This window comes from Tetranychus urticae, chromosome 2, assembly GCF_039701765.1.
Source record: "Tetranychus urticae isolate SD_2017Ah chromosome 2, NJAU_TeUrti_SD_1.0, whole genome shotgun sequence".
Taxonomy (NCBI): Eukaryota; Metazoa; Arthropoda; class Arachnida; order Trombidiformes; family Tetranychidae; genus Tetranychus; species Tetranychus urticae.
Window position 1 is genome coordinate 18,815,596 of NC_142959.1, and position 20,664 is coordinate 18,836,259.

A 20,664-nucleotide genomic window follows, 5' to 3' on the forward strand; every position below is an offset into this window, starting at 1 on the left:
GGTGAGCATGTGTAAATAATAATGATTTCGAATGAATGATTTTGAGTTTAGGTCTTGACAGTCTTGTCAGTACGTTTGAAGATTACTTTTAATCAGAGCAAAATGACACTTTTTCCTTATAAGATTCACTATCTAGTAATCTATCATCTAATTAATTTAACATCAAAGTGGATTGGATAAATTGTTACCAACATCTTCACTATCTTCATCATTATCATCATCATGTCAGTTTCTTTAAAAGCTAAACCTCAGCTAATGCAAAAAATTGAAAAGTAAGTTCGATTTTTAATTATTATCCTTTGAAAAAATTGAAAATTTAATCATTCCTGTAATCTTATATCAATGATAGTTATTTTTGAGACAATCCTTCTTTTTTATTGATCATTTTGACTATTATTTAATGTAAAACTGATCATTTTTTTGAAGCTCATTTTTAAACAGAATAATTGATTTATCTTTCTCTACTTTACTTCTTTGGTTTTATTAATTGATTCTAGAGCTTTCAATGACACACTATACAAGGATGCAATCGAAACATCATCAAATTATAACAATAGGCTAATAGCTGAAAGAGCAAGCCGGCTGCCATTCATTGATTTACAAACTGGTGTTGCTCAAAATAATTGCACTCTATGGATGAATCGATGGGAACGGATGCCTGGTCACAATCAAGGTCAAATATACAGTTATCCAACTCGTCGATGGCGTAAAATTAGGCGAAGTTACCTGCTCAATGATATCTTTTCAAACAAAATCAACCTTGAATGTAATGTTAGTGATAAAAATGAAGTAATTGGAGCATCAAGTGGGAACAGTAATGACAATTGTGCAATAGACTATCCAACTGAGTTGGAAAATGCTGATTCTTGTGAAAAATATGACCCTAGCAAGGATAATTCAGGAGAACCAGAAGAATCACTACCTGATATTAGTGAACTCGCTGATATTGATGATCCCGATACTGAAGAAGATGATGATAATACTCCAGGAACTAAGAAGAAAACGAGAAAAAAATATGCCAAAAGGAAAAAAGCCAGTGAATATACAGATGCTGAGAAACCATATATCTGTGATTTATGTGGAATCAAATATAAAACTAGGCCTGGGCTCTCCTACCATTACGCTCATTCTCATGCTAATTCCAATGGAGAATCCTCTAGTGGGTCGTCGAATGGACAAACTGCCCAGAATGATTATACCTCATCTAGAGGAAAAAGTGGTATGGATGACATGAAAACCAGATCTTTAGTAATTATTCCTAGCCAATCTCGTCCAGGAATATCCGATCCTCAATCGTTACCTAGTTATCAGGGGCACATAGGTAACTCGCATTTTCGTGAAAAAATTAATCCGACAGCATCGAGCTTAAACGATCAAAGATCTTTACCCATCAACTATCAACTAAATCAACAACCAAATTTTGTTTTATCACCAAAATACTCCACTACAGGAAAGTCATCGACTAACATTAACCATGACTCTGATGAGGGTGCGTTGGAGATATCAAATTTATCATCAAATTGTAGAAATATTCTGTGGCCTTTATATGATCCACTTTTCTCGTCTGCATGAAATATTTTTTTGACCATTGACCAAAATAAATAATTGCCTGATTTTATAATCGCTTGTTGGATTACTGATTTCCTTCAACATATATTTAGTTTCATATATTCCTTTTTAATATGCTAAAAAATCCCTGGATGATGAAAATGAGTATCATTTTATTAATAGTTATATGATTGATATGTTGATAAAAAGAAAATTCCAAAGCACAAAGGATTTATTGAGAAAGATTGAACATAAACTATATCTCTCTTAACCGTTAAACTAGAATCCTCTAAAATGAGAAAGATAGGAAAATATAGAGAAACATTGTTTTTAAGTTCAATTTCCCTCTTTCCGATCAATGAACTAAAGAAAGGAAAGAAAGAGAAAGATGCTGAAAGTGATGTTAAATTAGTAAGCCATGTCTTCTAGAAGAAAACAGTTGAATGATAAAATGAAAAAAAGGGAAAGATGCAGGAAAACAGAATGAGAGACTCAACTTTCAATCGATTTTTTCACCATCATCAATATAATCTCTCCCTTTTTCCTTTCAAATTATTCTCTGGTTTACTGATCATTTTTGCTTCGCGCAGGAAATGGATTTTTTAATGATGAAGAGCCGATCAATGTGGTTGGCGGTGTAACAGTTAATGAACTGCTAGAACATGATGCACTCATAGATATTCTTTGCTGTGATTGCTTAGAAAGTTGATAAGATGATAAACGTCTGGGATGTCCATGAGAGATTGTACATCACATTGTAGATCTCTGAGGCTAAGGGAAGTACCGGACATGGAACGATTTTTCATTTTCATTTTTTAAATCAAATCACAGTCACGAGACTAATCTAAATGAAAGATAAAAAGGACAAAAATATGCAAAAGCAACTAGGTATACCTCCAAATCCTGTGAATTAGTATCACTCGCAACTCGCTTTTTATTTACCAAGAACAATCCATTTCAAATGTGATTATCCTTGCCTTTATTAGAGGTCTGGATGTGATGGCTCTATCAACAAACCTTGGGTGTCAAGATTTTATTGATTTGATAATCTACAATACATACAATGCCAAAAGATCTCCCCATCACCCTTTCACCACATCACCTTCTCGTCTTCTCTCACTTCTCATCCATCTCTCAAATTTCACATACTCATTTAGATTACAAATTATTATGGTTATATGAAAATAGAAAATGCAGCTCATCTCGCAATATTTTTCTTAGTTCTCATCGATATCAACTCTAAATTAATTGAAACAACTTTTTTATAATTTTAATGAATACAAATATGTTGTCTCAATCGACGGTATTAACAAGAAAAATTAAACAATCAATGCTCTCTCCCTCTTTTCCTGTAATTCAAAATTGAGGTGAAATTGCTAATGATGCATATTTTGAGCACTTATATTAATCACTAGGTATAACTTAAACTGAATTATCCTCAAAGTCGAACCTTTTCTCATTTATTTGAAGGAAGCAGGAGGCCTTGCCTCGCCTGGTTTCAAATTTTCAAACGATTCATCCACGATTCCCATTTTTTCGAATCTGTCAACTCTTCTTTGATGATAAATATAGCTTTTGTAATCATCTATGTATTCAACTGACGCCTCTCGCCACTTTTGCTCAGTGTTCTGAATTTTTTTCATCCTTTTTATATAAGGGGCATCATAAAGGCTACGTGCTTTATCGCTTAGCTCAGCATATGTACTATCTGTTGCCCAGAGAAGACCCTTGAATAAACCTGCAACAGGGATTCCCGCTAAACCTGTTAACGTTGCTCCAGCAAGCATAGCTTTAGGTCCACGATGAAAAGTATAAACTCCACCGGTAATAGCAAATGAAAAAACCATGTCAGTAAATCTTATGTCATTATGGTAAACTGCTAAATTAATAGTTGTGGTAGAAAATAGCAACGCTAATAAACCAGCTCTCCACCCGAATTTGAATCCATTTCGAATACATGTAGACAGGGTACAGTCGGCAAGTTTCCGAGCATATGCAGTTTTAGACTGGAATTGATATTCGTTGAACCTTGTTTTGAAGTCTATAAAAATAAAAGCATGATATTTATAAATGGGAAAGTATTTAGCATGACCATAGATTAAAAAATTGCGCAAATTGATAATCACCATTATAAACAGGCCTCATACCAATAGTTGCACCAATAATCCCACCGGCTATCATTGAATGGTACCAGGTTTTCCAGATGAAACCAGCTTCTCCACTTTCTTCACCATTTAAAATTTCTCTGTATAATCTTTTAACACGATAAACACCATCTTCATCTAGAAAGGGCAAAGTCTTAGTAGGCTTGTCGCTAAGAGTTGAATTTGAAGGCTCACTCATTGGAGAAGATGAGAATCGATATAATTCGCACCAAAATGAATTAAAAGCTGTTATGAATTAAATAATTAGAATCTACATTTTATATTATATTCACATGTTTTGAATTTATTGCTATTAATCTTTGGTAACAACCCTCTTCTGGAGTTTAACGATAATAACAACAGTATCGATAACTATCGATGTTTATCGACAATATATCGATAATTAATTGTTCATTAATTGTATTAATATTACGTGGTATGACAATATTAAAGCAATTTGAAGCATCTTATATTAATACATTATCTATTATGTAGTAAGCATCAAAGTTGGTCAGTCATTCGCTCTTTTTTTTCTTAGCCCAATAAATTTTTCACCATAGACTAAAAAATACTCACTTACAGGGGAATCGGACATTGTAACATTGTTGCCAACACCAATTTTAATGACACACATTGCACTCAAGTTGGCTCAATTCTTATTCGGATAATAGTCGAGCAGTTATCAAAATTTTTTTAGTCAGTAAGTCGAAACCTTCATCGACTAACGTCTAAAACTAGCTTTCTCCGAAACACTGTTTAAAACAACCTGTTTCGATTCATGTTTGTTAGCGTATATCCTGGTAAAAAGATATATTTATATTCTAGGTCCGATTCTGTTTACTAATGATTTACTAATTTACTAATTTATTCAACATGTTAACATGAAAGTTCAGAGGAGTCGGATTTAGATGATAGATCAACAGTTTCAAGGGGCTATACAGGTGGTGAAAGAACTGTTCGGGATAAGAGTACATCTGAAAGGCTTTGAAGAAGTGAATTCATTTCAACGACAAGAGCAAGAGTGAAAATTTAAGATTAAGCTCATGACCTTTTAAGATATTGTTGTACTTCCGAGTTTTGAAGTTCAACAATCAAGTTCAGGTCAAGGCATATTATGAATAAATTAGAATTAAAAAAGGTGAATACAAGTACATTATTAACAGTAAAAAACAAGTAACAGCAAAACAATTTAATTTAAGAAACATTGTAATAATATTACATTGCATGATAATATGGTGAATTGAGAAGAGAAAATTGCAAATACAAATTGAAAAATGTAACAATTAGATAAAACCTAAAACCATGAATTTTGGTAATGAGTTTCTCCATTAAAATTATATTTTTTCGGATCTAAATTTGAACATCATCCATGGCATCCCAAAGATGGATAGGCATAATTTGATAAGGATTCAAATGTTTCATCTGCAGTTGATAGACCAATCAGAGCTGGAGACGAGACTTGATTAGATGGACACGAAGAAATAGCACGATTGTTGATTAATACCAACAATAGAGAAAGATTGATTATAGTTAACAATAATAGAAAAACAATGAATGGTTTCAAGTTTTTCATTACATCATTTACATGAGAGTCATCACAAGATTTACAGTTTGAACAACTGACAGAGCTGGATGCTTTATAAGTAGATTTTTCTGGCATCGCCGATGATAATGATGAAAGACTATTAGAATCACATTGATTAGATGCCGTCGAGCTTACATTGGATTGCTGAGCAGCATTAGTTTGGAGACTTAGTTGAGCAACGGGCTGCGTAGCGTGTATTAAGGGTTGACTATTTAAATTTTGATTAGAGTCGATGAAGGAATCGTCTTGGCAAAACATTTTTAATTGCGAGGATAAACCAATTTTACTAACAGATTCAGGATAATCAGTTGACCATTTTTTCATCATTTTAATCCAAGCATCACAATAATCTTGACAACCTTTTCTGGATCCATCTTCAATCAAAGACTTGAATCCCCAGGCTCTTGATTTAAAAACTAATTTATAATGGAAATGGAAATGTGTCTCAGCTGGATTAGCAGTTCTATGTAGACAAAAGTAATTAACTACATAAAACAATGAGCATAAAGGAACTCCTGCAGATTCAGAAACCAATCTGATTCCATAATAATTTGATGAATCTAAATGTTCAAGATACATTGTTTCTTCGCTTGACATGTTTTTGGCAAATGTATAGTCCAGTACCATTTGTCGACTGAATTGCCTTACTCCAATGATTGGCTTGTCAGATTCCTTTAAATCGCTTTCACTAGGAGTACACCATTCTCTGGTTATATTGATCTCGTGTTTTAAGCTCTCAGCGAAAGTAGAGGCGAAATGTGAATTAGTAAAAAGCATATCGAATAATCGATCCAAATTAATAGGTAAAACAACATCAGCTAGGCATTTTGATTCTTGATAGGGACATGATGATGGATCTCGTAAAGGTTTGCAAAATTTAGGAGATTCATCTGCAATTATTTCTTCTACTTTTGAACATGGTTTCCTAGTATCATTGATGTCAGCTAAATCTCCAGTTGAAAAGTATTTTCTGTTTGACTTGGTAGAGCATTTCATCTCTTTTGAGTTATCATTTATACGCTTTGATCCTGATTCTAGATTTGAGTAACATTTCCGAATAGAGGGGTCCACTGATGTCTTGTTGTTATTTGTATCACAATTAGTCAAACGTCTTGATAAATTAGCAGTCCAAGCTGAGACCAGAGTCGAGTAAACTTTCTGACGAGAGACTAGAGAAGTAAATAAATATTTATCTCCAGTTCTTGTGACAACTTGAATTGCATTAGGAATCACTTTTATTGTTTTAGCTTTAACGATTGATGATATTTCCTTCAGTGGAATCACAATTTTAGTTTCCCATTTCAAAAGTGATCCATAAAAACACAAGTGACTTGAAGATATGTACAAACGTCCAGAGATGATCATATCCCGTAATATGGCTCCAGAAAAATCTGCTATCAATCCAGCGTTTGGACCGATTTCAGCACCAAACAAGGTTTCATAATTTTTAGTTGTTGAGGATTTTGTTTTGATCTTGTTTTCATAATTAGCTCCTCTTTTATCTATAGTTTGAATTCCACGGGAAACCAATTCACATTGAGTAGGTGGTTTAATCATCTCGTCAATAACTTGGTAATCAGATGATCCAGAATATGTTGAGGCTTCTGTCGTTAGTGAAGTAACTTCATCGTTATAGTAATGAGGACTAAGAGTAGAGCGATTCTTAACCAGCCACATTTAAAGTGAAAACGTAAAATTTAAACTTAAAATTAGTATTCACTGGAAAGGGTTGCAGTAAATGTCCTTTTTATCAAAGTTGAGCTTGATGCAGATGATGGTGAAACCAAAAATTTACGTGGTTAATATTGATTTGATGAAATGAATTTTTTGACAAACGTCTTTTGGTAAGTAACACGATATGCTTCACTGGTTCTTTCCTGAATCAATCTTGGTTTTCTTTTAAAATGAACCAGATAGATACAAAAGTAAAAAGAAAAGTAAAAAGAACCGGTTTGGTGAATTAATGTAAAACTGAAATAAGTTTACGTGGTTTAATAACCGTTGATTGCAGTTCAAATTTTCTCTGAACAAAGTGAAATAGAAAGAAGAGAGAAAAGAAAAGGGAAAGAAGCAAAACAAGAATCTGAAGTCAGAAGATACTTAAAGGTGATACAGCGTGTGTTAGCGGTTAAAGAAGAGGTCAGTAAATCTTGAGATGGCAAGTAAAATAAATAGTTACCTGGATAAGATGGCTATCGAATGAATCAAAAGAACCGGTTTATATGGTAAAAAGTTGATAAAAACTAGCTACTTAATAAGAAAATTGTCATTCAATTTACAATAAACATACGAAAAAAAGTTAAAAATGGACAAGAATATTTGATAAAAGTGTTTTCCAATTCAAGGTTGTTTTGCAAAACATCAGATTTCCAACTGAACAGATCTTCAGGTAAGTTTGGAAAGTGTTTTCATAACTAAATCAGATTTATTTATGTAGATTCCACAATGATAATAAGATGGGAGTGAAGAGCTATGACGGTCAAATTAATTTTGATGAAACCACAAATTGACGTTGCTGACGCACTTACACAGGACAATTTTAACAAAAAGCCTGTTAAATACTTGGAAATAACAATAAACCAAAGGCACAAGATTACTGTAACAGTAAATCGCTTTTAAGCACAAATCGCATTATTAGTTGATAAGTTGCGACTTAAACATGATTAAAATCAAATGTAACAATGAATGAATTGTTAAAATAAAATTAAAGGGATAGAAAATGAAAAAACAAACTTTACATTGATACAAGCCTTTATTTGAAAACTTACAAGTAAAGGGAGTAAAGGTTGCTTAGGTAACCAAATTCAAATGCAATGGAACTGTCTATCCTGGTTAAGTGATGACGGTTAAGTTGAATGCGATATAATCAATAAAACAGAAGCAAAACTTAAACATCAATTGATTATTGGCAGTAAATAATTATATAAAATGGGAAAAAAGGCTTTTTTTAAAATCTAATGATCACGCTAATACAATAATCATTATTGGCATTATGAGTATCATTGATAAATTAACCGTTAAAATGTGAAAGTATATTAAAAGGCTATTTATTACATTGCTGTTAATGTTGGTTAAAACAAAGAAATGGGTAAAAAGGTTAACCAGAAAACTGAACAAGTAAAAGTGAATGAATGCGATGAAAAGCAAATAACTTTCTCAACAATCAACCAAATCAAGTCCTAATTAGAGCAGAATTTAAATCTTTAAAATCTTCGTTCACGACTCATGAACAGTTGAATTCATCCATTTGATGAACCATTTAATTAAACAATTTGAATCATCTGAACAATCAAACCTTTGGTTTCAAGAAAACCTTTGAACAAAACAGCTTTCATATTAACCAGTTTTTAGGTTAACTTATGCTGAATCACAAATCAATTTGGGTTAAACCTTAATCATTAGCTTTTTAAAGAAACCATATTGTTCATTATTAATGTTTCAATGGCTTCTTAATTATCTGATTGTTGACCAGATTTCAATGTGAATATTGCCTTTGAAGTCACAGAAAATTACAATTGCGAATGAAAAGGTTAACACAATTGAACTTGGTATTTTTAATTCAATAGATTTATGCATTGAATGTTTATCATTAAGGTTGACACGCAATTCATGATAAACAATGGTTAGAGTGGAACTGAAATCAATGATTGGACAACCTTAAAGTCAATAATGAATTTAAAATTAAATATTGTAACGTACAGAGGTTATGATAGAGTTGTTGTTCAATCTTAACAATTGACTTGTTCAGTTTCAACAATCTGATTACTTGAATCATCTTTGAACAATTTGAGACTTTGTTACGTTGATTATGTCAACAAAAAATAGCAAATTAAGTCAATCAATGCGAAAGGAAACAATTTGTTCAATTTGTCTTATTCAAGGTATCCAATTATTCAACTTTCACGTTAATAGATGTAAATAACATGTATTATATTTTCACTTAAATTGCTTGGATTACTTTAATCACTTCAATTATATTGAGTACCGAGTTGACTATTGAATCCTGAGGGTTTCCCTGAATCATTGACGTGTTTTCAATGATAAACAATACATAATCTATTGATTTTTGTGTTGTTAACCAGGAAGTTTGTCATGTTTTGTTTTTCATGCTTACCAAAAATGTCTTACCCCTCAAGTCTTGATGACTTCAATCATTTTAAATCTTTCTTGTACTACCAGTTAAATTACACAGAATCAAATGATATTTAATGATCGACATCAACAATACGTTGAACCTTCACATAATTATGATACACTGTAATATCCAATGTAATAATAATGGTAATTGTAGACTGTAATTTACAGAGGAAATTTTGCGATGAATTGGTGTAAAGGTTATTGAACACTGTTCAAAAAACAATGATTTGAGCTATAAAATTGTGTATTGCGACCTTTTCTGCTATTCAAGGGACATTACTGGACTAAATGATGATGGACACTGATGAATTGATAGGGAATTGAAGTTATTGGGTCAATAGATTAGGTTTTAAGACTGGTTAAAAGGTTGAGACTTTGGCTTGAGCTTGAAATCTCATTTTTGGTTTTTACTAAGAAAACACAATTAGGACAACTGACCCGAATGGACAAAAGACTCTATTAGTCTGTAGAGACATCGAAACTGGATCGATTTAAGGGATGAAATGTTTCTCTGATGAATAGTTTTCTCGAAAATCGAGCTCCAAGTTGAGAATTCAAATGTTTTTTGTTCAATTATCAAAGGAGATTTTTTCATAAATCACTAGTTTACTGATGTAATTTTTAATAAAGAACCAGAAAATTCAATTATTTTGAAAAGTAAACTTTTCTGTTTTCTGCAAAACATATAAGTTCGATTCGCGTTTAAATCGACTTTTTTCAGTGACTATAAGAGTTAGAGGAACCAAACTTATAATTAGTGCAAGAGAATTGTTTGTGAACATAATGTATTAAATACTTTTGTCGAGCTATTAACAGTTCTGCAGATTTAGGCCATTGACCTGAGAACTTTGGTCCTCAATATTTCGAGAAAGATAGCATTTACGAGCACTATTCTTTCACCAAATTAATCCTTTACTGATTACTAATTCAATGCATTTAAATAACTTTCCATTTATGCGTTTGTATCATGATTTTTGGCCTTTAAATGTGCTAGAAACAGCTTATTTAACAAAACAAACTCATCTTAACCCATTTCTTGTTAAATAAAACAATTTTCTGGTTAAACTGTCAAACATATTGCAAAGAATGCTGCTAAAGGCTCGAACATTTTAGTAATGAGTTGAGACTTATTGGGTTTGTAGGGGCGTAAAAACTAAATCCACTGGTGCTATTCAATAATTTATCAGATGGCCAGTTTTTGAGAAAATCGAAGTCAAAGTTGAAACTTCGGTCGACTTTTGTACAGTTATGGAAGCCCATTTTTTCATGAAACTATATTTAAATGATGTAGATTTTGATGATGAACCAGAAAATGCATTTATTTGTCCAAATAAAATCTTCGTTCTCCAGTAAAACACATAAGTTCGATTTGCATTTAAACCGAATTTTTTCTGTGACCAAAAAAGTTAGAGATCTGATACTTCCTACTAGTACATAAAAATTGATTGCTAACACCATGGTTTATGTCCTTTTTTCATTTTATCAATAATTCTTTTGATTTCGGCCATTAGGCTAAAAAACTTGAAGCTTCAATATTTCGAGAATGGCTTAATCTACAGTGATCATTCTTCGGCTAATTATTAGATTTCACTATGGGCTATTATATACTGCAGCATTATATCATTCAAGATTGTACAAAAATAGTTATAGCATTTTATGAATGATGTTGTCAGATTTGAAACTTTATTTAAAAGATAATAGGTTTCTTAAACACAAAGCTTATGTATTATAAGATTATTCATAGTTAAATGAATTTATACAGCATTGAGTCATATCAGCTTATAGCCTATGACAGAATCTAGCGTCAAGTCAAAGAATGGTGATCGTAGGCGCTATCATGCTCGAAATATTAAGGACCAAAGTTCTCAGGTCAATGGCCAAAATCTAAGGAACTGTTGGTATCTTGAAAGAAATATTCAACACATTGTGTTAACAATCAATTTTTATGTACTAGTAGGAAGTATCAGATCTCTAACTTTTTTGGCCACAGAAAAAATTCGTTTTAAATGCAAATCGAATTTATGTGTTATACTGGCGAACGAAGATTTTATTTGGACAAATAAATGCATTTTCTGGTTCATCATCAAAATCTACATCATTTAAATATAGTTTCATGAAAAAATGGGCTTCCATAACTGTACAAAAGTCGACCGAAGTTTCAACTTTGACTTTGATTTTTTCGAAAACTGGTCATCTGAACAATTATTCAATAGCACCAATGGATTCAGTTCTTACGCCTCTACAAACCCCACCAAGTCTCAACTCATTACTCAAATTATCGAGCCTTTGGCAGCATTCTTTGCATTATGTTTGACAGTTTAACCAGAAAATTGTTTTATTTAACAAGAAATGGGTTAAGATGAGTTTGTTTTGTTAAATAAGCTGTTTCTAGAACATTTAAAGGCCAAAAATCATGATAAAAGCGCGCAAATGGAAAGTTTTTGAATTGCATTGAATTAGTTATTAGTAAAGGATTAATTTGGTGAAAGAATAGTGCTCGTAAATGTTATCATTCTCGAAATATTGAGGACCAAAGTTTTCAGGCCAATGGTCTATATCTTTAGAACTGTTAATAGCTCGACAAAAGTATTCAATACATTATGTTCACAAACAATTCTTATGCACTAATTATAAGTTTGAGTCCTTTAACTCTTATAGTCACTGAAAAAAGTCGGTTTAAACGCAAATCGAACTCATGTGCTTTACTGGAGAACGAAGATTTTATTTGTCTAAATAAATGCATTTTCTGATTCTTCATTGAAAATTACATTAGTAAACTAGTGTTTTATGCCAAAATCTGCTTCCATAGCTGTACAAACAGCGATCGCTGTTTCAAAATTCACGATTTCCTCAAAAACTATTGATCAGAGGAACTTATAAGTCGTACAAATGGATTCAGTTCTTATTTTCTTACAAACTATCATGAACTTGATCTGAAAGAAATCAATTTTCGACCATTTTTCTTTCAGCATTTGTGTATAAACGTGACAATTGTGTTTATTGTGTCTTTTTATTTTAATAGCAACAACACTCACTTTTTCATTCCAACTTTACAATATGAAAACAAAAATTATTAGATTATATTTAATTATTGTAGCTAATTTATGTTTATTATAAATAAAACATTACAGAAGGACAATTTATCAGTAAAATTGAAATTCTGGTCTATTGTATGCAAAACCAATGAGCCGTTGTAACTCAAAACAACCTAAAGATCATTATTTCCTTGACAAGTAAGAAATGATAGTTTGCTGTTGTCTATTCATTTTTCAACTCGAAGTAATTTCGCCTTTTTATCCTTCAAATTGAAACATAATTTACTAATTTCTCTAATTTAGTTAATTAAACATGTTTGCATAGCTTTAGATTCAATTATAATAAACTAAAATGGTTTTGACAGCTTTACAAACGACATTTAAGTTTTACATCTTCTTTGGACAGCAAAGACTCAACAGTTATACCATAGAGAGTCCTACTTGAAATTAAACCATACACCAGCCCACACGAAACGCTGAAAATATTGAACAATCAAACAGCGAGGAAGAAGGGACGAGTTAACTATCAATCGGGAAATAATGATCGCTTTGATCAGTTTGAAGTTCAATCGTTAGCAATTACATGCTGGTTTGTAACACTTCCTATGGGAGATAAAAAGTCCTGTGTTTGGTGCCAATTATGATCCCACAGAGTTTGTTTGGTAAAATCTGAGTCGATACCATCTGAACGTTTTGAAATCTTTCATTAAACCTTTAATCTAATCTTGGTAAATCAGAGAATCAACAGGCAAGATTTACGATAATGTTTTGGTTACGCCTTTCTTGGTGATCGTAATAACAAGCGCATTTTATCATTATTAATTAAGACTTCCCATTCAATGATAATCATTTCCAATACAACTTGAACCTTTTTATAATTTTAACCCAAACAGTTTAAACACATCAAATTATTTTGTTTTGTTGATTTTTGTTGAAAATCTTGAAATACTTGGAGGCCAATCAAGATGGACAAAAGGGAACATTGGAGAGGAATTATGGTAATTTATTCAAGTAATTTTGTACCTTTTCATTAACGCTATTTCATCCAATACAATAGGAATGGAGCTACGAAGGTTTACCTTTGTCATCACCTTCAAATCAGGCCTGTAAGATGTATGACGCAGCTTTAACACAGGTTAGTAAAGCTTTTTAAACTTGAAAAAGTCCGACGTCAAAATGATATTATGTTTGTCAGATTGACAAAAATCATTATAATGAGCCAATCTAATCACATTTGCATTTGAGAATATCTGATTCCAGTAAATAATCCTGAATCCTTCATAGCTACTTACATTGGATTATATGAATTGCTTGCAAGAAATTGAACAAATATAATGTTAAATTGTGGATCTTTTTAAAGGCGATTGTACCTTTGTTTTCAAAGCTAAAAAGCTAATGAACTGTGTTTTTTGCTTTCTACATTTTGATGGATTATTCAATGGAATCAGAAATTTTCCTGAAGCGAATGTCAAAGCAAAATTGATAATTAATTGATAATTGAATGCTATTAAATGTTTACAAATGCATGTATCGAATGATTTGTTTGAATCCGACAAAGATAATTTCATTTCGCTATACAAGGCTCATTACAATCTGTTTTAATTCATCCACTTTTTGTTTTCATAGTTCAGAGATAATAGTACTTATGAATTAAAATTTTCCGAGCCACCATAAGACTTTGGTCTCAAGATTATTCAAGTTCATTTGTTTACATGTTGTTTGTATTTGAGTTATTTTCAGTAATTTGCTATTTTCCACAAAACGAGCTAAACTTCGTTATCCATATGATAGCTTTCAGGAGGTGTATGAACTTGCCAAAACCTCTGCGTTGATGTTTCTTGAGCTATGACAACAAACAGTTACATATTGAAATGAGAACGCCCTGTATCAAATTACCTAATGATACCAGATGTCTACCAGATAGTATTAGTACCGGAAAATTTTTTAAGGTTTATAAGGTGGGATTTGGTAGTTTAATTTCATTGCAAGTTAATTATATTTTGGTAATTTTGGTAAATTATTATTGAGTTGATACTCTTTATTTTTAGTTTTTAATGTTTAAAAAGTTAAATAGTCAAGTGATCTGACAAACAAATAATGATGAAAATACGTTTAAAAGTAGCTTAATTTTAAGGTGATTGGCTGTAAATCAGTTTAATACACCAGAATTGTAACGATTCAAATCAAAATGTTAATTTATAGTGATTTCTGTTCTAGATTGTCGGTTTCTATGATGATCCACTTCTCAATGGATTGGAAGGAACATTCAATTCAATGTTTGATTCTGATCCCGATTTTGGTAATTTATTTGTTGGATTGTTTTCAGCTTGATCAATATTACAAATTGTGATTCCACTCTTGTTTGTTAACAGTTTTGGGTCGCTGTCTCCAAATCAATTTAATGATATTGTCAACTTTTCACTCACCCCGTGATAGTGCAATTTTGAAAGCTAATATTGATATTTTATCCTCATTAAATGCGTCAAGTAAGCACTTGACTCCTCGAGAGAAAGATCATGTTGAAGCAACACTTCTCCTTGCAAGTGGTGATTTTATCGCAGCTACTGATAAATGGGAGAAAATATTGCTTACATTTCCAACCGATCTACATGCTTTGAAAACTCTGTACGACATTTATTTGGACGGTGGATCATTTACTGGTAGACATTTAAGAGATACAGTGGCTCGAGTTTTGCCTTTTTGGCAGTCTTCGGATATTCCATTGAAAGGGTAAACCTTTTGTCCATTTGTTCAACCTTTTGCATCATTAAAATTCTGTTTTTTCTGCATTTCTTTAGCTATTTACATGGACTACTCGGTTTTGGGTTCTGTGAAACAAATATCTTCGGAAAAGCAGAGCATCATGCTTTAAAGGTGATTGCCATTTTCATTGATCAAGTCAAATGAATTGTTTAAAATTCATTTCATTTTTTCCTTAGGCTTTAGAGTTGAATCCATCTGATGGCTGGGCAACTCATGCTTTGACTCATGTCTATGAAATGACGGTTCAAACCGATAAAGGAATTGAGTTTTTGGAGAAAACAGAAAAAGATTGGAAAATTTGTAATACAATTGTTGGTCATAATTATTGGCATAAAGCTCTGTTACACATTGAAAATAATAACTATGAGCAGGCAGTTGACATTCTAGACAATGTTTTGATTCATAGGATTGAAAATTCACCGCATAGCCTTGATTTAGCAGACATTTGCTCGTTATTGACTCGATTGAATCTTACGGCTCCTTGTGGTAGCACTTATAATAAGCAATGGACTTCGGCTTATCAGTCTGTTTCTCCTCATTTAAATAAGCGAATAAGTGCCTTCCAAGATGCTCATTATTTACTAGCATGTTGTAATAGTGGAAACGAATCAATGGCTCAAACGATCCTGGAATCCCTTGAAGAGATGGACTATTTTGCACCAATCAACAAGAATATGGTTAAATCTCTAGCTTCAGCTATCATCAGTTATCATAGAGATAAGTTTGGTGATGCAGTTGAATTATTGTTGCCAATCAGATATGATCTTGTGAATCTTGGTGGCAGTGAAGCTCAACGGGATCTTTTTAATCAAATCCTTATAGTTGCCGCTATTAAATCGGGATCAGAAGAGCACCGAAAATTAGCTGAACATTTATTACTTGAGCGAGAAAGTCTTCGACCAAACAGTAAATTAACTGCAAGTCTTTTACAAAAATTGAATAAAAGCAATTGAAATAATCAAGTCTTTGGATTAACATGGCTCTATCTGATTCCCAGTCAACGATGTCATGTGAAAGACACTAAGGTCAAGTTGTTTCAAGTAAATTGTTTTCAAATTCACAAATGGCCGGTTAAAAATAGATTGACTATTTTTAGTTGTGTTATTTTCAGTTTATTCACGAGTGTTGTACACAATTTATCAATTTGATAACATTTATATCAACAATAACATTTGATACTCCATAATTAATAAATTTCACATAATTTATACTATTGGGTTTGATCACAAAACAATTTATTGATAATCGATTCATACAGTCATAGAGTTTGAATAAATAAATTATTAAATTTTCTTAAACTAATCATTCCAACTTTCAAACATTTGTTATCGTGAACTGGAATAGAACCGACAGTTTCATTTATAAGTGTGTTTCAATTTTTGATAAATATTAATTTTACACCTTTTTATCTTAATCGTTGAAACCGTAGATAGATTAATCAGGTGCTACACCTCAACTGACAGTTTTGCTAATTGATAACTGCCAATTTACATGATTATTTATTGGTTAACAGATGATTTTGGTCTGATTGTTTACACACATTTGTTTTCTTCCATGTTAATTGTGAAATCTGGCCAGAAATTTGCCATAAAATTGATTGTTGGGTTATTCCTACCTTAATCAACTCAGTGTTTTCAATATGAAACACTCTTCCAGGAAAACCTTTGCAAAAAAGGCTGATGATTGATCAATAATCAATATGATTAGATTGTTTCCCGTGATGGCTTAAATTATTTAAGTCTGTTTATCTGAAAAGCAGAACAGATTAAAGCTATGAGCTTTACCTTTGTCTAAATACCATAACTTATAATGAATTTGTTCAGTTCTATTAATATTAATATATCAGCCTTTTCTTCAACATAACACCTAAAAATGCAAATAATCAAGCAAACAATAACGCCAAAAGTCAGTCAATAAATATCCAGGTTATAAAAGGATTGAGTCAAAATTGTTGATCAATTAAAGATATTAAGAGTTTACTTTCTTGATTGTAATGTGAATTTCAGTTCGCGAATTATTATCTTGGCACAAAACCTTGAAATATTGAAGTTACTCAAATTAAGTATCGTACTATCAGTGAATAAATCATGTAAGAATGAAAAATTGAATTGCTTCATTTTTAATATAATTTACTCTAAATTTTATTCTCGCATTTCCTTTAATACTTGATATTGATACAGGTATAACAATCTTATTTCAACATGTTGAATTGGTCCAAGTGTTTTCACCTTGTAACGAGTTTCTTTTCACTCTTTTATATCGATCTATTTAAAATTGTTTGCTAATATAAGTGGTAAATGTCAATTACATCATGAACAAAACTCAACTTTGATTAAGTTTTCTGCAACCCTGTTCAATTACTATGAGTCAAATTAGATCCGTGTTTAATGGTTAAGTGTTTTTGCTTTTTTGTACTTGCCTCGATTGGATAGCAAACAAATATGGCTGACTACAGTCAACGGTTTTACTCAAAGGTTGAGTCTCAAACCTCTCAAAATGAGACTTCGTTTGACTATTTTCAAAGCATAAACTCTAAAAATAGCTTTTAAATCACAATGATTGGTGAAAGTTAACACTATTAACCATATGACTTGAATTGATCAACATTTAGTGTTTAATATTTCAATTTGATTGCTATTGCTCGAAAGTTGTGATTTGAAACATTGATTTAAATTCCGCAAACAGACTGTGTGTGTCATTATTCATGCTATTTTCATGATAGATACTTGTGATAATTAGTAATATATGTTTGATCAATAATCAGGATTATTCTGTTATCAGTCTGATTCAAAGATTAGAGTTTAACAGTTCAGTTTTAACGTAAAATATTAACCACTGAAGAGTAATTGAACTTACAATTGTAAGACTTTCAAAAAGGTTTTCTTTCTGTTCATTTTGATCATCTCTCGTTAAATATGGTTCTAGCTGTTCAAGTATTAAATCTGAAATTTAGTCATTTACAGGAGGTCTATCAGTTCATTTACTGATTATAGATGCTTTCGCTTTTCCTCTCTCATCATCAATTAGTTTCAATTATTTTATCCTCTCTCGTTTTTCTAACAATGTAATCAAACTGATGCCATCTTTAAACATGGTTTATTTATATATTTACAGCTACCAACAGCAGAGAGCAAAATGATTAAAAATGGTTTCGCTTTTTCTCTCCCAGGATCATTTAGGGTTCAATTGTATTCCATCTGATCAAATGTAATCTAAACTGATGTCATCTTTAAACATGGAGATATTTTCCATTAAAAATCAAAGCTAATCTATTGCTCAACTAATTATAACCTATCAACCTTTGACTTTAATACTTTACTTGCTCAACAGCAAAGTGTTATATTAAAGGCTGGTAGTAGTGGTAAATTGGTCTTGAAGCGAGTTTTTGTTCCATGTATTCATCAATTAATGGTGATAATGACGGAATTAACGAAAATATGTTTATATATAAATGTATATTATATGACTAGTTTGTCAGCATAATTTCTTTGAGGTTTGGCTGGATGAATCAATGGATATAAATTTATGAGGTAAAAGTTGAATTGGATTAAAAGGCATCTATGATACTGGTTACTTAGAAAACAGGTTACAAAGTCGTTTGAATGGTTTGTTTGATAATGTCGTCTTATTTCGGGCAATCTTATAAATCTCGTGAATCTCAGGTCTTTTAGCAGGATCAGGATTAAGACAAGCAGCGATTAAGCATCTTAAATCTTTAGAGTAAAGGTTACTGGGTAAAGGAGGGTAATCACAGTTTTCAATTTTTTTGCACAAAGAAACAAGGTTCCGTTTTTCCCCGTAAAATGGTGATTGGAGTGCAGCCATTTCGTATAGAAGACATCCTAATGACCAGATATCAGATTTAAAATTATAACCTGCCTCGTGAATTCGTTCAGGAGACATATAATAAGGTGTTCCAACTAGAGAATGGACATCATTTGTGCGTGTTGAAAAAAATCTACTCAAACCGAGATCCCCCAATTTGATTACTCCTTGAGATGTAATGAAAACGTTGGCTGGTTTAATGTCTCGATGCATCACTCTTTTAGAGTGCATATGATCCAAAGCTCCACAAATTTGAACGAAATAATTCCATATTGTTTTCTCAGGTATGTATTTACCTTCTCGTTTGAAATATTTTATCAATCTGGAAAGATCACCAGCATCAGCTAACTCAAGGACAATGTAAAGCTCATTGTTTTCAACGAATGATGCCAAATATTTGATTATGTTGGGATGATCAAGATGCTGTAGAAGGTTGATTTCTTTAATACAATCGAGTCGTGATTTAGAGTCCATCATATCAAAAATGGAAATCTTTTTAAGAGCAACCAGTTGATTTGTTTGTTTACAGACTCCTTTCATGACAATGGAAAATTGTCCCCTTCCAATCTTCTCAATTATTTCAAAATTGTCCAATTTACCAATGATTGGACTTTTATCCCGATTCTGTTGGTGTTGGCCTCCACTTCCACTGGCACTGATAGCTTCAAAATTTTGGAACATAATTGAATAAAGATTAATTAAAGCACAAAAACATTAAAAAAGTATCAGGTGCACTGAAAATGATTAGATATTAGAATGAGAGTAGAATGTAATCAATCTATTTAATTTGAAAGGATGAGCTAGAGCTCGATTGATGAGATGATAAGTAAGAGGGAGAGGCTATGTGCATGAGAGCCTAAAATTATTAGTCAGGGAAAATACATACCATGATGATCTGTGATCGTTACTTGGCCTAAACGATTCTGAGCTGGCTCATTTTTCAATTCACCGGACGTAACCTAGAGAAAATATTTGAGTCAAAGGAAATGAAATCAGGAAAAACATTAACGAAACTCTCTGATGTTTGCGCCAACTATAAGGATGGTCGAATTTTACAAGAGTTATCATTAAAATACTATCAAGATAAATCACAAATTGAAAGGATTGAGGTAAAAGGTAGAGATCTAAGAAAAGCAAAAAATAACCTCCACAATTGACCAAGGATCGACAGCACTGGGGACAGCTAAATGATTGGGACTTCTTGCACCATGACCAATTTTATTTGCATTCCAGTGATCAAGATCAGAAGGCCCATCAGCCCTTTGATGCTGAATCTTGTCCTATGAAATGAAGAGAAATCCCAACTATTAGACTAAGACGTAATATAATTTAGTGATAAAGAATAGGTAGTAATTGCATTTCTTAATTTAAACGTTAAAGGGAAGAAAAGAATAGTAAATCAAATTGAAACTTACCACTAAGGAACCGGTACTCATTATATGATCACTTACGTTGATTTAAGAGTTTAAATACAATAAATATAAATTAAACAATCAATAATCTATAACTGCAATTTCACAATTCCAAAAATTTAAAGGGCTAGTTAATTTCCAATGACTTTCTTCTTACTCAAAGTAACGATGTATTAACGATTTAATATTAAATCTTATTTAATTAATCAATCAAT

At 31.9% G+C, this 20,664-nt stretch overlaps 5 protein-coding genes across 6 annotated transcripts; 2 read left to right on the plus strand and 3 right to left on the minus strand.

The window, feature by feature from the left end:
- The first annotated feature begins 68 nt into the window (after positions 1-68).
- LOC107371702 (zinc finger protein ubi-d4) lies at positions 69-1,621 on the plus strand. Its single transcript, XM_015939845.3, has 2 exons — positions 69-272; positions 498-1,621. The coding sequence occupies exons 1-2, from the start codon at positions 223-225 to the stop codon at positions 1,570-1,572; spliced, it is 1,125 nt and encodes a 374-aa protein (XP_015795331.1). The 5' UTR covers positions 69-222; the 3' UTR covers positions 1,573-1,621.
- A 1,171-nt stretch (positions 1,622-2,792) lies between these two features.
- On the minus strand, positions 2,793-4,037 carry 140up (RPII140-upstream gene protein). The gene is made up of 2 exons (XM_015940006.3): positions 3,675-4,037; positions 2,793-3,589 (listed from the first exon to the last, which is right to left on the minus strand). The coding sequence occupies exons 1-2, from the start codon at positions 3,889-3,891 to the stop codon at positions 3,009-3,011; spliced, it is 798 nt and encodes a 265-aa protein (XP_015795492.1). The 5' UTR covers positions 3,892-4,037; the 3' UTR covers positions 2,793-3,008.
- Positions 4,038-4,866: 829 nt separating this feature from the next.
- LOC107371850 (protein Aster-C-like) lies at positions 4,867-8,039 on the minus strand. Of its 2 annotated transcripts, none has more exons than XM_015940009.3 (2): positions 7,457-8,039; positions 4,867-7,173 (listed from the first exon to the last, which is right to left on the minus strand). In XM_015940009.3, the coding sequence occupies exon 2, from the start codon at positions 6,952-6,954 to the stop codon at positions 5,056-5,058; it is 1,899 nt and encodes a 632-aa protein (XP_015795495.1). In that variant the 5' UTR covers positions 6,955-7,173; positions 7,457-8,039; the 3' UTR covers positions 4,867-5,055. The 2 variants fall into 2 exon arrangements, with proteins under 2 accessions (XP_015795495.1, XP_025018541.1); XM_025162773.2 differs by having other exon boundaries at positions 4,867-7,300; positions 7,457-8,011.
- A 5,291-nt stretch (positions 8,040-13,330) lies between these two features.
- LOC107371831 (tetratricopeptide repeat protein 38) lies at positions 13,331-16,514 on the plus strand. The gene is made up of 6 exons (XM_015939990.3): positions 13,331-13,447; positions 13,507-13,584; positions 14,667-14,748; positions 14,822-15,179; positions 15,248-15,323; positions 15,389-16,514. The coding sequence occupies exons 1-6, from the start codon at positions 13,415-13,417 to the stop codon at positions 16,163-16,165; spliced, it is 1,404 nt and encodes a 467-aa protein (XP_015795476.1). The 5' UTR covers positions 13,331-13,414; the 3' UTR covers positions 16,166-16,514.
- A 2,124-nt stretch (positions 16,515-18,638) lies between these two features.
- Positions 18,639-20,614, minus strand: LOC107371743 (serine/threonine-protein kinase Nek7). The gene is made up of 4 exons (XM_015939896.3): positions 20,453-20,614; positions 20,183-20,317; positions 19,924-19,996; positions 18,639-19,699 (listed from the first exon to the last, which is right to left on the minus strand). Exons 1-4 carry the CDS (start codon positions 20,471-20,473, stop codon positions 18,783-18,785), a joined length of 1,146 nt encoding a protein of 381 aa, XP_015795382.2. The 5' UTR covers positions 20,474-20,614; the 3' UTR covers positions 18,639-18,782.
- Positions 20,615-20,664: the final 50 nt, after the last annotated feature.

Excerpts from the sequence above, each read along its gene's own strand:
- LOC107371702 (XM_015939845.3), top strand. The coding sequence starts at position 223 with ATGTCAGTTTCTTTAAAAGCTAAACCTCAGCTAATGCAAAAAATTGAA. Across the intron at positions 273-497 it reads CTAATGCAAAAAATTGAAAA|AGCTTTCAATGACACACTAT; the intron begins GTAAGTTCGATT and ends AATTGATTCTAG.
- 140up (XM_015940006.3), bottom strand. The coding sequence starts at position 3,891 with ATGAGTGAGCCTTCAAATTCAACTCTTAGCGACAAGCCTACTAAGACT. Across the intron at positions 3,590-3,674 it reads TATGAGGCCTGTTTATAATG|ACTTCAAAACAAGGTTCAAC; the intron begins GTGATTATCAAT and ends TTATTTTTATAG.
- LOC107371850 (XM_015940009.3), bottom strand. The coding sequence starts at position 6,954 with ATGTGGCTGGTTAAGAATCGCTCTACTCTTAGTCCTCATTACTATAAC.
- LOC107371831 (XM_015939990.3), top strand. The coding sequence starts at position 13,415 with ATGGACAAAAGGGAACATTGGAGAGGAATTATG. Across the intron at positions 13,585-14,666 it reads ATGACGCAGCTTTAACACAG|ATTGTCGGTTTCTATGATGA; the intron begins GTTAGTAAAGCT and ends TTTCTGTTCTAG. Across the intron at positions 15,324-15,388 it reads CAGAGCATCATGCTTTAAAG|GCTTTAGAGTTGAATCCATC; the intron begins GTGATTGCCATT and ends TTTTTTCCTTAG.
- LOC107371743 (XM_015939896.3), bottom strand. The coding sequence starts at position 20,473 with ATGAGTACCGGTTCCTTAGTG. Across the intron at positions 20,318-20,452 it reads TGAGTACCGGTTCCTTAGTG|GACAAGATTCAGCATCAAAG; the intron begins GTAAGTTTCAAT and ends TTCATTTCATAG. Across the intron at positions 19,997-20,182 it reads ATCCTTGGTCAATTGTGGAG|GTTACGTCCGGTGAATTGAA; the intron begins GTTATTTTTTGC and ends TATTTTCTCTAG.